The following is a 13,348-nucleotide window of genomic DNA, read 5'->3' on the forward strand; positions in this document are numbered from 1 at the left end:
CAATTGTATCTCCCAAGTTCAAATTTTTTATTCAAACTTCCATGCCTTTTTGTTTATCTTCTGTAGTTACTTAAATTTTATTATTTTAATTAAAATTTATTGGATTTAAAAGTTAAAAGATATAAAAATAACTAATAAAGGGTCAAATTTGTTGTTTTATTTAAAATCCATTTAATAAATGAACTTTAAGGATGAGTAAATTTTGACTTTCAATATTTTCTAAAAATATCGACACATTTAAAATGCTACTTTTAAATCAAACCATATCGTGCGGTACTACCTTAGTAGAGAGCTTAATGTAGTGTAAACAACGGTCTTGATTCATTGATTCTGACATCGCACGCAACGTAGAACCACACCGTAAAATTGTCCATCACCCTTTCAGATTCAAACCATAAATTGGAGGGAAAAAGAAAAGAAGATATAAAATAAATTATTTTATCGATAAAGAAAGAGAGAAGAAAAAACTCATTCTTTATTGTTTTTCTTTTTTCGCCTAATTTCAAATACAGAATCTCTAAACCAGGCTCCGGTGAACCGTTGAAGAAGAAAAGCCAATGGCCGAAGCACTAAGCCCTAACCCTAGGCCAAGGATCCCTATGGCTGTTCGCATCCAATCCCCCACAAGTCCCTTCTTCTTAGGCTCTAATGACGACAAACTCGAGCGTGCGCAGGCTCGAGCCGCACGAGCCGCAGCCATCCGCCGTAAGCCCGTAACTCCCCTTGCTCAGCCGCCTACTGATCCCGACCCTTGCCTCGCTAAAGACCAGATTCTCGAGTTGTTCCAAAATTGCATCAAATTGGCCAGTGAAAATGTATCTAATTTCCGTTCTCTCTCTCTCCCACAAATTTTTTTATAGGAAGATGAGGGTTCTTTTTTTTTTTTTTGAGATTTAAGTAAATACATTTTAAATCTGTGCTTTCTTTTCTTTTCTTTTTCTTTTTTTTTTTTTGAAATCAAGAAAATTGTAAGTGATGGCGGTTGAATTGTTCCGATGTCGTTGTATTTGTATTTAATTTATTTTCTCTTTTTCTTTTTTGGGTGCAGAAAATTAATCAAAAGAATACTTGGGAGCTGAATTTAATAGATCATCTTCGCGATATTATCAAGGTTGAAGGAGAAAATGATGTGGAGACGAACTTTCAAAAGGTTTGTTTATAGAATAACTATATTAGGTGGTTTAGACTAGAGTAAAGAATGTTGCATCGTTGTTGCTTATTTATTGGAGAAGGCACTTTCTTTTAGTTACGGATAATGTTATAGCAATCCTAACAAATTAAATTGATGCTAATACTGAAAGTCTGAAACAAGAAGTTTTTTGAGATATGTTGTTTTTTTATCCATTTCCAATGCAAATGTTGAGCTGAAGCCGTTGGTTATACTAGACTTGGCAACACCTGTATCATATTAACATTGTATTTTGTCGTTTCATAATTGTATTTACGCTATTTTATATTTTTATGAATTTCGATACATTAATAATTTGTATAGATTTAGAGATATTTCTGTATTCATGTCCTGTCAAATATTGACGAGTCAGCTCATAACTGAGAAAGCCAAAATTGTTAGAAATGTTTGGACAAAAACTGTCAAACAAATCATGGATTGACTGATTGATAATGTTTGATAATGTTGTCATCGTTTCTCCATGTTTAATGATTGAGTTACATTTTAATTTTGTACAGGCCAGTTGTACTCTGGAAGCTGGTGTTAAGATTTACTCATTGAGGGTGGATTCGGTTCATTCAGAGGCATACAAGGTTCTGGGTGGGATAAACAGAGCAGGTCATGAAAATGAGCAAGGTTAGGTTTCTTTTAAGCTGATAGCTACCTTATTTCTCTCCGTCACTGTTTGTATGTCTGATGATATTTATCAATGTAAGCTCTTTATTGCATTTGCTTGTCATCAGATTAGCTTCTCGGTTTTCCAAACCTATTAAATAAAGGAATAACCCATGCTAAGGGCATAATGTTCTCTATTGCACAGCATGACATGCAAGAGGCTGTACAAAGGCATGCTATTGTTGAAGATTTTAGTGTTGTTGGAATTGTTGTTGATAAACTCTATATGCTATGGTTATAAACTATGTAGCAGATAGCAGATAGCAAATAAATAGACACAGTTAATCCAACAATGCTATCTAAAACATTCATTTACTTCAAGGTTTCTAATTCCCTCTGTTTCATCTAGTTCAGGTCTGATTGACCAGAAAAGGAAAATCTACTTTAAGTCTAACATAATGATGAAAGGTTATATAATGATTACATAAGATTGGATTCGAACCAACCTCAACTGATGCAGATTAATTATTAAGCTTTTTCATGGAAAGTATGAATAGGTTATGGTCAGAATTTTCTCATCTTTTGACGTGCTTAGCTTTATCCTGCAAGATTTTAGCTAAATGTGATGTTATGTTGCAATGCCAGATTCTCTGAGAGAGGATAACAATGCTGAAACCGCACAGAAAGTCAATGCAAAGAAAGAGACGGAGAAAAAGGTTTGTGGTCTTGGAATTTAAAGAAGTTATTAACTCAAACTATACATTAAGGGTTGTCTATGTATGCAGATGTCACCTTTATCAACTTTGGAATCTTCTTTTGAGGCTCTTAATGTAAAGAAATTTGATGGTAATCAAATATACCAACAATGTTGATTCCAGAATAAGTCACAAGCTTTGATTATAACACCATCTTTTTTGTTTTCAGTGGCCTTTGCAGTGGATCCTCTATATCATCAAACATCTGCACAATTTGATGAAGGTGGAGCCAAAGGTCTTTTGTTGAACAATCTTGGTGTTTATGCTGGATGTAGGGTTCTCTTTGATTCATTTGAAGTGCCAGGAAAGGAAATTCCTTGCTCGCATCAATACGATGTATCTGAAACAATTGATCTATCTTTTGCTGAAGGTATGCTCTTGGTTTTCCTTGGTGTGTTTTGACATCTTTATTTGAGAAAAGTGGGTTTGTTATTACCATCATTCTTTGATCTATTTACAGAATACATTAAGCGTATGATATCGAACATGCAAGCAAAAGATGAGATTTCACCGACTCTCAAGAACATAGTCAATCAATTTGATGAAAATAACAGAAGGCCACTGGATAACTTTTCCTGCAGTCAAAGATCAGAAGACCAAGCTGATACTACAAATAATGAAAATGAGTTTAGTGGTGTTGCATTTGAGAGTTTTGAAACTGATGGTTTTGATCATGATGACCAGCCAAGCATTGTTGATGAGGAATTTAATGGAGTGGAGCCAACTTTTACGAGTTATCAGGAGGTTCAACATATTTCCTTCTCTTAATAGTTTGCATTGGTTAAGAATAGAATTGTGTGCTTTTCATTCATAGATTGTTATTGAAATCCACAGGATACAGAGCAACTTTCTTTCAACAATCCTGATGCAGATGACAAATTTGAAGAGGTTGATGAATATTTGTTTTTGAGCTTGGGGTTTCCTTTGAAACAAAATGCTTGGGCCGGTCCTGATCATTGGAAATATCGAAAAACTAAAGGTACATGTCATGGAGCTTGTGGCAAGTTCTATATTTTATCAACATTTTTACCTTTCATAGTTCAATAACATAATTTTGAGCGTCGAATACCATAGGTTCCGAGGATGTCCCTAATGAAGAAAATACAGTAGCGTCAACAAAGAAAGCCAGAAATAAAAAACAAACTGAGCCCGATATTGATTTCACAAAAGCCTTGGATGATGAATTGCTAGACATATTTTCTCCTCCCAAAAATCTGAAATCATTACTGCTACCTTCTAACAGAGCACCTTGTAATACAAAGCTTCCTGAAGATTGCCACTATCAACCTGAGGATCTTGTGAAATTGTTTCTTTTACCCAATGTGATGGTAATGTTTGTCCACAAGTTTACTACTAAAATCTGACTTGTTTAATGTTCTTCTCATTATTTGACTTGGTTTTAATTAGAGACATTCTTTTGCAGTGCCTTGGCAGGAGGAGGCGAAGGAAGTTGTCAGATAATTCTCTCATTGATACTTCTCAAATAGGTAGTGTTTTTCTTGAATGTTTAGCAGCCAAGCAGTCTAGTAATGCATACTCAGAATTTTTTCCTTGCTTTTTCAAAATGTTCATGTTAATGGTTACGTTTTGTTTTGTTTTGTTTTTAATAGATTATTACACATTGCCTTGCGGCTTGCGGCCAGAAAAAAAAAAGGGATCTTGATAAAATGTAAAACATTTACTGATATGCTATGGTGTAGTTTTTATCTTCAAACCTTACTTGATTTTCAGATGAATCAAGGGAACAGTCTGATGATTATGGTCCACAGCCATCCTGGGATGAACAAAGTGCATTTGGTGGTTTTGGCAACGAAGTTGATCATAGCGATGTTGATGACTCCGGCATGCTTGTTTCTCAGCCTCGACAGGTTGTTCATTTAGCCTTTATTTATGGGTTTCTCCATGCTAGCCCTTGATGGTGCCTTCTAGAGTGAAACAAGTAGCTGTAGGGACTGTATTTTTTATTTTTAGTAATTACAACCTCAACTACTGCTTTGAGGGTTTAGATAATAGGCCCTGAATTATCTCATACATTAAATGTGTAGTTCATTGCTAGTTTTTTTATGGTTCTCATTTTTCTTATCTCATTTTCAGGTTAGTAAAATTGAAGTTCAGTATGATAAGACCTCTAAACAAGTCGATGTTCAAGCTTTGAAAGAAACTCTTTGGGACCATATGCAACAATCTCCTGAAACATCATTTCAGGTATCAATTTTCTTTACCTTTTTGTAACATTGTTTTAATTACAAAGGATAGTCATCTTACTATCGTTATATTCCTTACATGCTAAGCAGTTAGAATCTCCCCGAATTGGCTTTGCCTGCAACTGGAGGCAGTCAAATTCATCTGTGTTATTTGCACCATTGGCAGTGCAAACACTGGAAAAACTGATAATGAAATGAGTACTTGTCTCATTCCTTAGAAAATTGATTTCTTTCACTGACTGTTACCCGCATTGATGTTTTCGGATTCGATTGACAGTTGGTCATTAAATGAGAACAGGAGGCACTCTCCGCATTTTTATCGTGTTGGAAAATAACTTTCCAGCCCTGAAGAATTCTAACTTTCAACATGTTTTCTTTTGTAAAGAGCCCTGAAGAAACATCATTCAAGCATCTCTTGGCAAGCTTTCCTGCTGATTGCAAAGCTGCTGCAACAACCGAGGAAATCACCCCTCATCTGTGTTTCATATGCTTGCTACATTTGGCCAATGAGCATGGACTGCGCATCCATGGTCGCCCCGACATGGATGATCTCGGTATACAAATTCCTCACTAAGGTAAGCACATTACTGAGTCGATTTTAGATCATCTCTCAAAACTATTACTGCTTGTAAAATAATACTTGTTTAAATCCAGTAGCTCAGCAACAACTGAGTTGCTGGGGCTTCTGAAAGTGTTGTAACCCTGATTTTGTTCATACTTCTAAGTAGAGTTGCTTAAAATCTTTGATGCTCTGTACCTCACGATCCGAATATTCTTTCAAAACAATGTTGATTTTGCTACATAATGATTTATATCTAGCACTGATGGGAGGGTTTTGCCTATTGTTGGAAGGCACTTTAACTACATGAAATTTGATATAATTGCTATATAATGGTAAAAGTACTACAGAGGTCCCTCTCTACTCAATAAATGATCAAATTAGTCCCTGTATGTTAAAAAACTCATGATTGTGATTAATGTATATTATGATTATGCATTGGAAAGTAGTGTTCAAGAAAATTTCCAATAGAACTATAAACAAGTTTTGTAGTCCAACTTTTCTTTTCTCCATAAGAAGAATCACAATAATTTTTAAGAGTCTTACAGGAGTGCTGAAAGAATTAAAAATGATCTTACAAGAGCAACAACTCACCAAGAACACGAACAGGTTTGGGCCTTTTTAATGGATGATGATGTTTGGCTCCATAGAAAACAAGGGTAACTATACTTAAAGACTACCTATAGGATTAACTCTGGAATTCTTGTTTGAAATTCTTTTACGAGGCAATGACGGATCATTTAGACAGCTTGAATGTTACCTTACGAGTCTGTATGAGATTTGGCAAACCCTTCTCTCCACCCTTTTTGACGAGCTCGTGTTTCCCACATCGCTGTCAATTTCTTCTGAGCTACCAGTGCTGCTTCAGCTTTCTCCCTTGCTTCTTCACATGTTTCCATACCTGAATTGCACTTGTCTGCTTCCTTTTGGTACTGTGATGCTATCTTCTTAGCCTCGAGTAATGCCATGTCGGCCCGTCTCTGACTTTCCAAAGCTTCAGCTTCTCTTAGCTTCAGTTCCTCCGTTAAAAGTTCTGCGGAGTTCTTTTCAGTATCCTCGGTCACTTCCGGGTCGTGCTTTGCACAATCTGCAGAATATTTAAATTCAACCTTTAATTCACTGACCATATAAAAGAATCTAAATGGACTAATATCACCCTAGAATAAATCGTTTACTTCGTAGTTCATACATTTCTTTAATTAGCACAAGAAAACGATAATCTCAGAAAACATAGCAGCACCACAAATCGATCATATATAGAGCAATGTTGCCTTTGCATTCAATCACATCAAAGGAAAAAAAATGCAAGTGGCAAGAAATTTGATGTTCATTTAAGAAAAGCTTTCAACTTAAAACTTATGAATTAAAAAACAAAACAGCTACGTGAGAGTTTGCCCTTGAAATGGGGTCTGATTAGAATGGAAATGAGATATTGGTGCTAATAAGTTATTCAAGTTCAACTTCAGAAAAAACTAAGAACTCAATTTGGTAATTATCAAGCTGAACTTGAGTTATCATCAATGAAATCAAATTTGAGCTAGTAATGCTGAGAGCTCTTATCGAGCTAAGAGCTTAATCGAGCTCAAATTTGGACTTGAGTACGAAAATTGATAATCAAACTTAATTATATCTCAAGCAGAGTGCTTGAGCTAAATGTTCAATCAAGTTCAAGCCGAATATCAAACTTTTAACTTTGAATCAAACTTGGGATCGATTTGGCTTGATTACACCCCTAGGTCCGACTCAGTTTGACTTCAACCTAAGCCCTTGTGGCTATATATATATATATATATCCATCATATAGAAAGTGGAAACTAACCTGCAAAGGAAGCATTGCTCAGTCCTGCACAAATTAAAGACAGAAATCACAAAATTAGCATAGATTTGGACCGATAAAAAAAAGAAAATAAACAATAAAATTGCAGAGCAAGTAACACGATGAATGCTAATACAAAACCAATAGCTTGGGAAATTGATGAAATCCAAGATAAGTCAAATAAAAATTGAAAGGAAGAAAAAAAATGGTTGAAGAGACGAGATCGAACCCAGATCTGGAAATATACCTTCAGGGAGTGTGAGAAGTGGCTGAGAAGAACAATCACAAAGACACGGTGGGCAAGTGTTGGAAGTACGGCTGACGGCAGCCAAGCCTTCCATGAGATGCCAGTATAGTGGTGGACCAACTATGTAGCCGAATAAACATAGACCTAGTAAACCTAACCCCATCTTCACCGCTGCCGCATGGTTCATTGTCATCTCTTTTCTGAGAAAGGGACTCTGGTTTTTTTGGGTTCAGTGCGAAATTGAAATGGAGATAGATTTTGGTTAGCTTTTTTTGTATAGATTCAGAGATCGATTTGAGGTTAAGAAAAAAAAGTGGGGAAATGTCAAATCGAAAGTTGATTTGTTTTGAACTTCGATTACTAGTTATTATTCAACGGTGTTTTGACAGTTGTTTTTGTTTTGAAGAAAGTACGAAACTGTTGTGGCTTAAACGCGTAGGGTCATGGCTGGCTTGGGCCCTGCACCGACAAGCCTGTCTTACGGTAAGTAAATACGGCCTTTACCTTGAATATTCGATCCCATTTACTCGAATTTCATCATAAAAAACAAATGTATAATAATTTATTTGATGTTTTAATTTTACAGATAAAATAATTTTAGTTTTTATTATTTTTTCTTTTAATCTTTAAACTAATATTTTTGTCAAAACATTTTGAAATGAATGAAAAAATTAATGTTTATTAATTTTATTCACGTGATAGCGTATGTGTATATCATATAAACAATTAATTAAAATTTTTAAACATTCTAATAAAAATTATAGAATATAATTAAATAAATTTTACAAATTTTATGTTTTTAAATAATTTTAGTAATTTTAATATTTTTAATTTTAAAAATTAATTAATCATTTATGTGGCATACACGTGAATGTCACGTCAGTAAAAGGTAACAGATATTAACTTTTCCATCTATTTTAAAATGATTTGACAAACAACGTAAGTTCAACGATTAAAAAAAGTTAAATGAAGAGATAAAATTATTTTTTAAAGTTAAAGACTTAAATAAATCATTATGCCTATGTTGAACTTAAACCTAAGTATTGATACAAATGTGAAATTAATCGAATAAAAAACTTGAACTACCCTTAACTTTGAAATGACTAATGAGATAAATGACGAGGATTTGATTTTTAGAATTAAGACTAAGTTGATACAATGTATAAATATTAAAGGTTAAAATTATTATTATGTCAATATTAAAAGTTATTATTATTTGCCAGCAGATAGTTGTAACCAAAAAAAAAACTTAAATAATTAAGTGATTATTTTGTATCTTTTCTAAAAAAAAATTTTACTAATCCAATAAAATTAGACTAAAATTTAAAACATAAGATCCAACTCGAAATTGGGCCGTTCCTAGAAACCCCAATACAACCCCAAGACTAGGAAGAAAAAACCTGTTTAGAAAAACGACACCGTACTTTACGAACCAAATCTCCTGCACCACCGGTTCGTTATTCATCGGCTCACCGTTGAAATGAAAAAAAAAAATCGATGCTGATGAGATCAGATATTACGCAACAAAACTGAGAGAACTAGAAGAAGATCGTTAAAAAAAATTCAAAGAAAAAAAAATGGCTATTGAAATCCCTAAAGATTTAATAACCCAACTCCAGATCTCACTTCGCAAGCAAGCCAACGTACCTTCATATGATTCGACCGACCCATCGCTTCCCGGTCTCCCTTTGTTTCACTCGACCAGCGATTCACCTCGCCGCCGTTGCATCCACTGCAAATCTCGTCTCCTCCGAGGCTCCGATTCCATCCTTTGTATTTTCTGCGGCAAACGCCCCACCGAGACACCGCCTCCGCCGATCAAATTCCAGTCTACTTCTGGGTACCGATGGTTCCTTCACTCACTTAACTTGGATGGATCTGTAAGTCACTGTTTTCTGTTATTTTTTTATTTGTTTATGTAATTTAATTGTAATAGAATGATGGGTTTTATTGTTTTAGTTTTTTTGGATTTTCTTTTATTGGGTGAAATTTTGGTATTGTAGGAAAATGTGGGGGAGTCTTTAGATGGGGATGGAAAGGTTAAAGGAAGTGGAGAGGAGTTTGCGTTATCTGATATTTTGGGATTAGAAATAAAGTGGAATGATGTAGAGTTTAAGGGATTTGAATCTGGTTTGAGAAAGAGTAATCCTTTGAATTTGGCTGGATTTGATGTTGAGGATGATTTTTTAGTTGAAAGAAAAGAGGGTTCTGCTTCAATTCCCTCGGAAGGGACATCGGTGGTAAAGAAAGGGACCGGTTTTACTGGAAGTAATGTCCATGAATCGCGTGGTGCTGTTTCTGGTTGGCAGGCTGAATTTCAGTCGGATGATCACGGTGCTATTAGCACCATGTCGTTTGATCCTTTTGCAAGTTCTTCGAAAGGTATTTCTTCCGACATTGATGATGCGGTTGTCGGGCAGGGTACGAATTTATTTGATGGAAAAGATAAAGGCAATCAAACTTCATCGGAATCCAAAACGACTGACTGGTTTCAAGGTGATTTGAAGAGTAATTTCACTTCGGGTGATCAAGCTCAAAGCAGCATCAGCAATACCCTTGGTGAAAGAACTATTAATGACGATGATGATTGGAATGATTTTACGGGTTCCACTAACACACAAGGTTCTTCGGATCAGGATGCCGATGGCTTGAAGTCAATGAATGAAAAAGGTGGTGATTCTTTTTCTGGATTGGAGGCTGGCTCTGAATCTACTATTTTTGAAACTCACCATGAGGTATCCAAATCTTTTGATCATTTTGCAGGTTCTTCTGCCGATCTTTCTACTCACATGGATAGTGTCTTTGGAACAGGAGACTCGTTTCAGGGAAAACCAGTAGATAACACAACTTCATCCCACAGTAGTAATCGGTTTCAGGATGATCTATGGAGTAATTCCACCTCAAAGACGGTTCATCATACTGAGCAATTCGACAAGAATGTGGGTAATAAGGATGGTGAGATATTAGCAAATATAAATAGTGTAACCAATGATGAAGATTCGTTTGGAGCTTGGAATGATTTTAAAAGTTCGAGCATCCTGAATTCTTCAATAAGTTCTTCGAATGAACATGGCATCCATACTAGTACTACTGAAGAAAAGAATAGTGACCCCTTTTCGGGATGGGACACTGACTTCCAATCTGCTAATTCTAAAAATAATCGTGTGGGATCCATAGCATCTGATCCTTTTGCAGGTTCCTCACTTGGTCTATCTGATCACATTGATACGGTTTTTGCATCTGGAAATGATTTATTTGACATGAAAGCAAAAGATAGCTCCAACGCGTCTAATGCAAACAGCTGGCTTCAGGATGATCTATGGAGTAATTCGAGCTCAAAGTTAACTCATCAAGCTGAAAACTTGGGTGCAACTGGTGATATCATGGATTCCGGAAAAGCTAAGAGTGTTCATAATTCTTCCTCCATTGATGTTAACTGGTTTCCAGATGATCAATTGCTAACAGGCAACAAGAAGGCACCTGATGAAAAATCGATTGAGGAAACAGACAATTTGTTCAGTGATTGGTCTGATTTCAAAAGCTCAACTACTAAGCAAGATCCTCTCAGTGATTCTTCAAAACAAGCCATTACTATTGATGATAATAACGACTTGTCTGCCTGGAATGATTTTACTAGCTCAACTGGTGCAAAAGACCCTTTGAGTAATTCTTCAAAACAAACTGATTTGTTTTCAGGGGCATTCAGTAATCAAAATGGCTCAACCGACATCGATATCATCTGGCCTGAAGCTCCTATTTCAGCCAGGTACGTATGTTTACTCTGTCAGTTTCCTTCCTACAGAACTGAATATTTAAATTATCCTACTAACTGTTTTATGTCATTATCCTAAACTGAACATTCTATTTCATTGTGGTAATTACAAATGATTAGTTTTTGCTCAATTATTTTATGGTTATTTGGAATATTTGAGAGACTATATTGGGCAGAACAAACAATGCAAAACAGGTAGAACTCTAGAGAGTAACTAGAATGATTATTTTCACAAAGCCAAATTAGAAATAGACTTGAGTATCTTGCTAAATGCTGATCTAACTTCTAAAAAAAAAAAAGGCTTTTAACTCTTGAACTATATTCCTTTTCTTGTACTTGAACTTTCATTTGTCTCATCTTATCCCAAAAATTATTTGCATCCAATAAGAATGTGTCACGTGTCAAGTTCCTATTGGCAACTTTTTATTTTTTGGTGTAAATTGAGACGAAAGTTATAGTTTCAAGTACCAAAGTTGGTCAAGAAAAGTTTAGATATCAAGGTGAGAGAACGTGGATAATTTAGAGGCCAAATCGACACATAAACCAAGAATAAAAATTATGGATGTTGAAAATGGTTAGAGGACATGTTTTGTTAGATTTATATGGTGACTGGACTCCTATTTTTTCCAGGGATAAATATCAAATTTATACATGAACTATGGTTCAATATGTAATTTGAAACATGAATTTTGATTTTGGTGCAATTATATACATGAAATTTTGATTTCGATTCAATTGTACACATTTAAAAAAATGAATACATTCATTTATTTTCATACAAGATTAATATAATTGTTTGTGAATGTAATATATCAACATAAAATGGTGCTAATTCAATAATATTATTCGTGATTTGTGAAAATTAAATTAAAATAAAATTTCAGTATAAAATTGCACCAAATCAAAGTTCATGTATGACAATGCACTTTGGTTTAAAGTTCATGTACAGTTTTTATATTTATCCCTTTTTTTCTAAGGTACGGGGTGACGACTCCACAAATATGGGAAGATCTGAAAATCTGAGGAGATATCTCATATTTGCTTTCACATGTTTCAGGATGGCTGATGAAGATTTCTCCAATGCAACAACCGGAGGTTCAAAAGCTGATGAAATAGAGGTATTGATGTCACAAATGCATGATCTATCATTTATGTTGGAAACCAATCTTTCAGTACCTACTAAAGTAGATGAATGTAGCTAACTTTCTAAATGATTGGCAGCCATTTTTTTGCCCCTCTCTCAAGTTTTATTATTATATTATTGGATCTTGGTTGTTTGCCTTGTATTGTAGCATTGATTGGTCTACTTATCTGGTATTATTTCTTGTATCCTGTGGTGGTCGATTTTGCCTTTTGTTCAATCTGTTCTTCCTTAATTATTTAGTTGAATGTGTTGTGAAACAATTATTGAATTTTAAAATGTCTTTTTCTTCTTTTAGGATCTTGTAAAATTGTTTTTTCAGTAAATGTTTAATTATTTGTTGGATGTAAAATGCTTTTAATTAATGATGGATTTGAAATTTTACATCCAAATTGCTTAGAACATGAATTGTTTAAAAAATTTAAAGTTTATAAAACTAATTTTCAACACTTTTTAGCAAATATTGTTTTTGGGTCTTTCAATTTCTTTTCTAGACTTTTTTGGTTCAGTTAAATTAGACCATGTTAGTTTAAATGTGTGTGGCTGACGGAATAACTAAATACTGATATGTGACGTGCTATAAGTATATCATGCTGACGTACAATGGCTAGTTTTTAACAATAGAAATGGATTGAATTTTAACAGAAAGATTGATTTATTTTTTGATTTAACGGATAATTTTTTCAGTTTTAATAGAGGAAAAAAATGCAATTCGATTCTTACTCCTAGTATAGGGCTTTCATAGTACTTTTATTATTAAAAGTTAGATTAAAGTACAAATATGCATAAGCATATTAAAATGATATAACAAATATTAGATCATGATGTTCATATTCGCAATGTGTGTGAAAAATAAAATTATGTACCAAATATATATTTATTAAAAATGATATAAAAATAAATGAGATTCTGATTGAAATGGTAGAGGAATTGAAGATCATGTCTTATGTGTATTCATTTAAAATATATAAAATAAAAATACCTTTAAAGTAATATAATTTAATATGCAAAGTTATGGTATTTTAACTATTAATTAATTAAGTTGATTTGTAATTGATTCATGATATTAAC

The 13,348-nt window shown here is 34.2% G+C and overlaps 3 protein-coding genes across 4 annotated transcripts; 2 read left to right on the forward strand and 1 right to left on the reverse strand.

Moving 5' to 3' along the window:
* The first annotated feature begins 404 nt into the window (after nucleotides 1–404).
* LOC108455098 (condensin complex subunit 2-like) lies at nucleotides 405–6,376 on the forward strand. Its single transcript, XM_017753710.2, has 13 exons — nucleotides 405–815; nucleotides 1,049–1,150; nucleotides 1,687–1,804; nucleotides 2,429–2,499; nucleotides 2,569–2,629; nucleotides 2,708–2,908; nucleotides 2,999–3,282; nucleotides 3,373–3,517; nucleotides 3,613–3,866; nucleotides 3,962–4,025; nucleotides 4,270–4,406; nucleotides 4,633–4,743; nucleotides 5,128–6,376. The coding sequence occupies exons 1-13, from the start codon at nucleotides 558–560 to the stop codon at nucleotides 5,314–5,316; spliced, it is 1,995 nt and encodes a 664-aa protein (XP_017609199.1). The 5' UTR covers nucleotides 405–557; the 3' UTR covers nucleotides 5,317–6,376.
* On the reverse strand, nucleotides 5,786–7,834 carry LOC108455106 (uncharacterized). The gene is made up of 3 exons (XM_017753717.2): nucleotides 7,365–7,834; nucleotides 7,121–7,144; nucleotides 5,786–6,388 (listed from the first exon to the last, which is right to left on the reverse strand). Exons 1-3 carry the CDS (start codon nucleotides 7,555–7,557, stop codon nucleotides 6,063–6,065), a joined length of 543 nt encoding a protein of 180 aa, XP_017609206.1. The 5' UTR covers nucleotides 7,558–7,834; the 3' UTR covers nucleotides 5,786–6,062.
* An 858-nt stretch (nucleotides 7,835–8,692) lies between these two features.
* Nucleotides 8,693–12,556, forward strand: LOC108473033 (uncharacterized). 2 transcript variants are annotated; one of them, XM_017774629.2, is made up of 4 exons: nucleotides 8,693–9,244; nucleotides 9,368–10,034; nucleotides 10,128–11,130; nucleotides 12,194–12,556. In XM_017774629.2, exons 1-4 carry the CDS (start codon nucleotides 8,942–8,944, stop codon nucleotides 12,336–12,338), a joined length of 2,118 nt encoding a protein of 705 aa, XP_017630118.1. In that variant the 5' UTR covers nucleotides 8,693–8,941; the 3' UTR covers nucleotides 12,339–12,556. The 2 variants fall into 2 exon arrangements, with proteins under 2 accessions (XP_017630118.1, XP_052887206.1); XM_053031246.1 differs by having other exon boundaries at nucleotides 9,368–11,130.
* Nucleotides 12,557–13,348: the final 792 nt, after the last annotated feature.

This window comes from Gossypium arboreum, chromosome 7 (assembly GCF_025698485.1).
Source record: "Gossypium arboreum isolate Shixiya-1 chromosome 7, ASM2569848v2, whole genome shotgun sequence".
Taxonomy (NCBI): Eukaryota; Viridiplantae; Streptophyta; class Magnoliopsida; order Malvales; family Malvaceae; genus Gossypium; species Gossypium arboreum.

Excerpts from the sequence above, each read along its gene's own strand:
- LOC108473033 (XM_053031246.1), top strand. The coding sequence starts at position 8,942 with ATGGCTATTGAAATCCCTAAAGATTTAATAACCCAACTCCAGATCTCA. Across the intron at positions 9,245-9,367 it reads CACTTAACTTGGATGGATCT|GAAAATGTGGGGGAGTCTTT; the intron begins GTAAGTCACTGT and ends TTGGTATTGTAG. Across the intron at positions 11,131-12,193 it reads GAAGCTCCTATTTCAGCCAG|GATGGCTGATGAAGATTTCT; the intron begins GTACGTATGTTT and ends CACATGTTTCAG.
- LOC108455106 (XM_017753717.2), bottom strand. The coding sequence starts at position 7,557 with ATGACAATGAACCATGCGGCAGCGGTGAAGATGGGGTTAGGTTTACTA. Across the intron at positions 7,145-7,364 it reads ACTTCTCACACTCCCTGAAG|GACTGAGCAATGCTTCCTTT; the intron begins GTATATTTCCAG and ends TAATTTGTGCAG. Across the intron at positions 6,389-7,120 it reads GAGCAATGCTTCCTTTGCAG|ATTGTGCAAAGCACGACCCG; the intron begins GTTAGTTTCCAC and ends AATATTCTGCAG.
- LOC108455098 (XM_017753710.2), top strand. The coding sequence starts at position 558 with ATGGCCGAAGCACTAAGCCCTAACCCTAGGCCAAGGATCCCTATGGCT. Across the intron at positions 2,630-2,707 it reads TAATGTAAAGAAATTTGATG|TGGCCTTTGCAGTGGATCCT; the intron begins GTAATCAAATAT and ends TTTTGTTTTCAG. Across the intron at positions 2,909-2,998 it reads TGATCTATCTTTTGCTGAAG|AATACATTAAGCGTATGATA; the intron begins GTATGCTCTTGG and ends ATCTATTTACAG.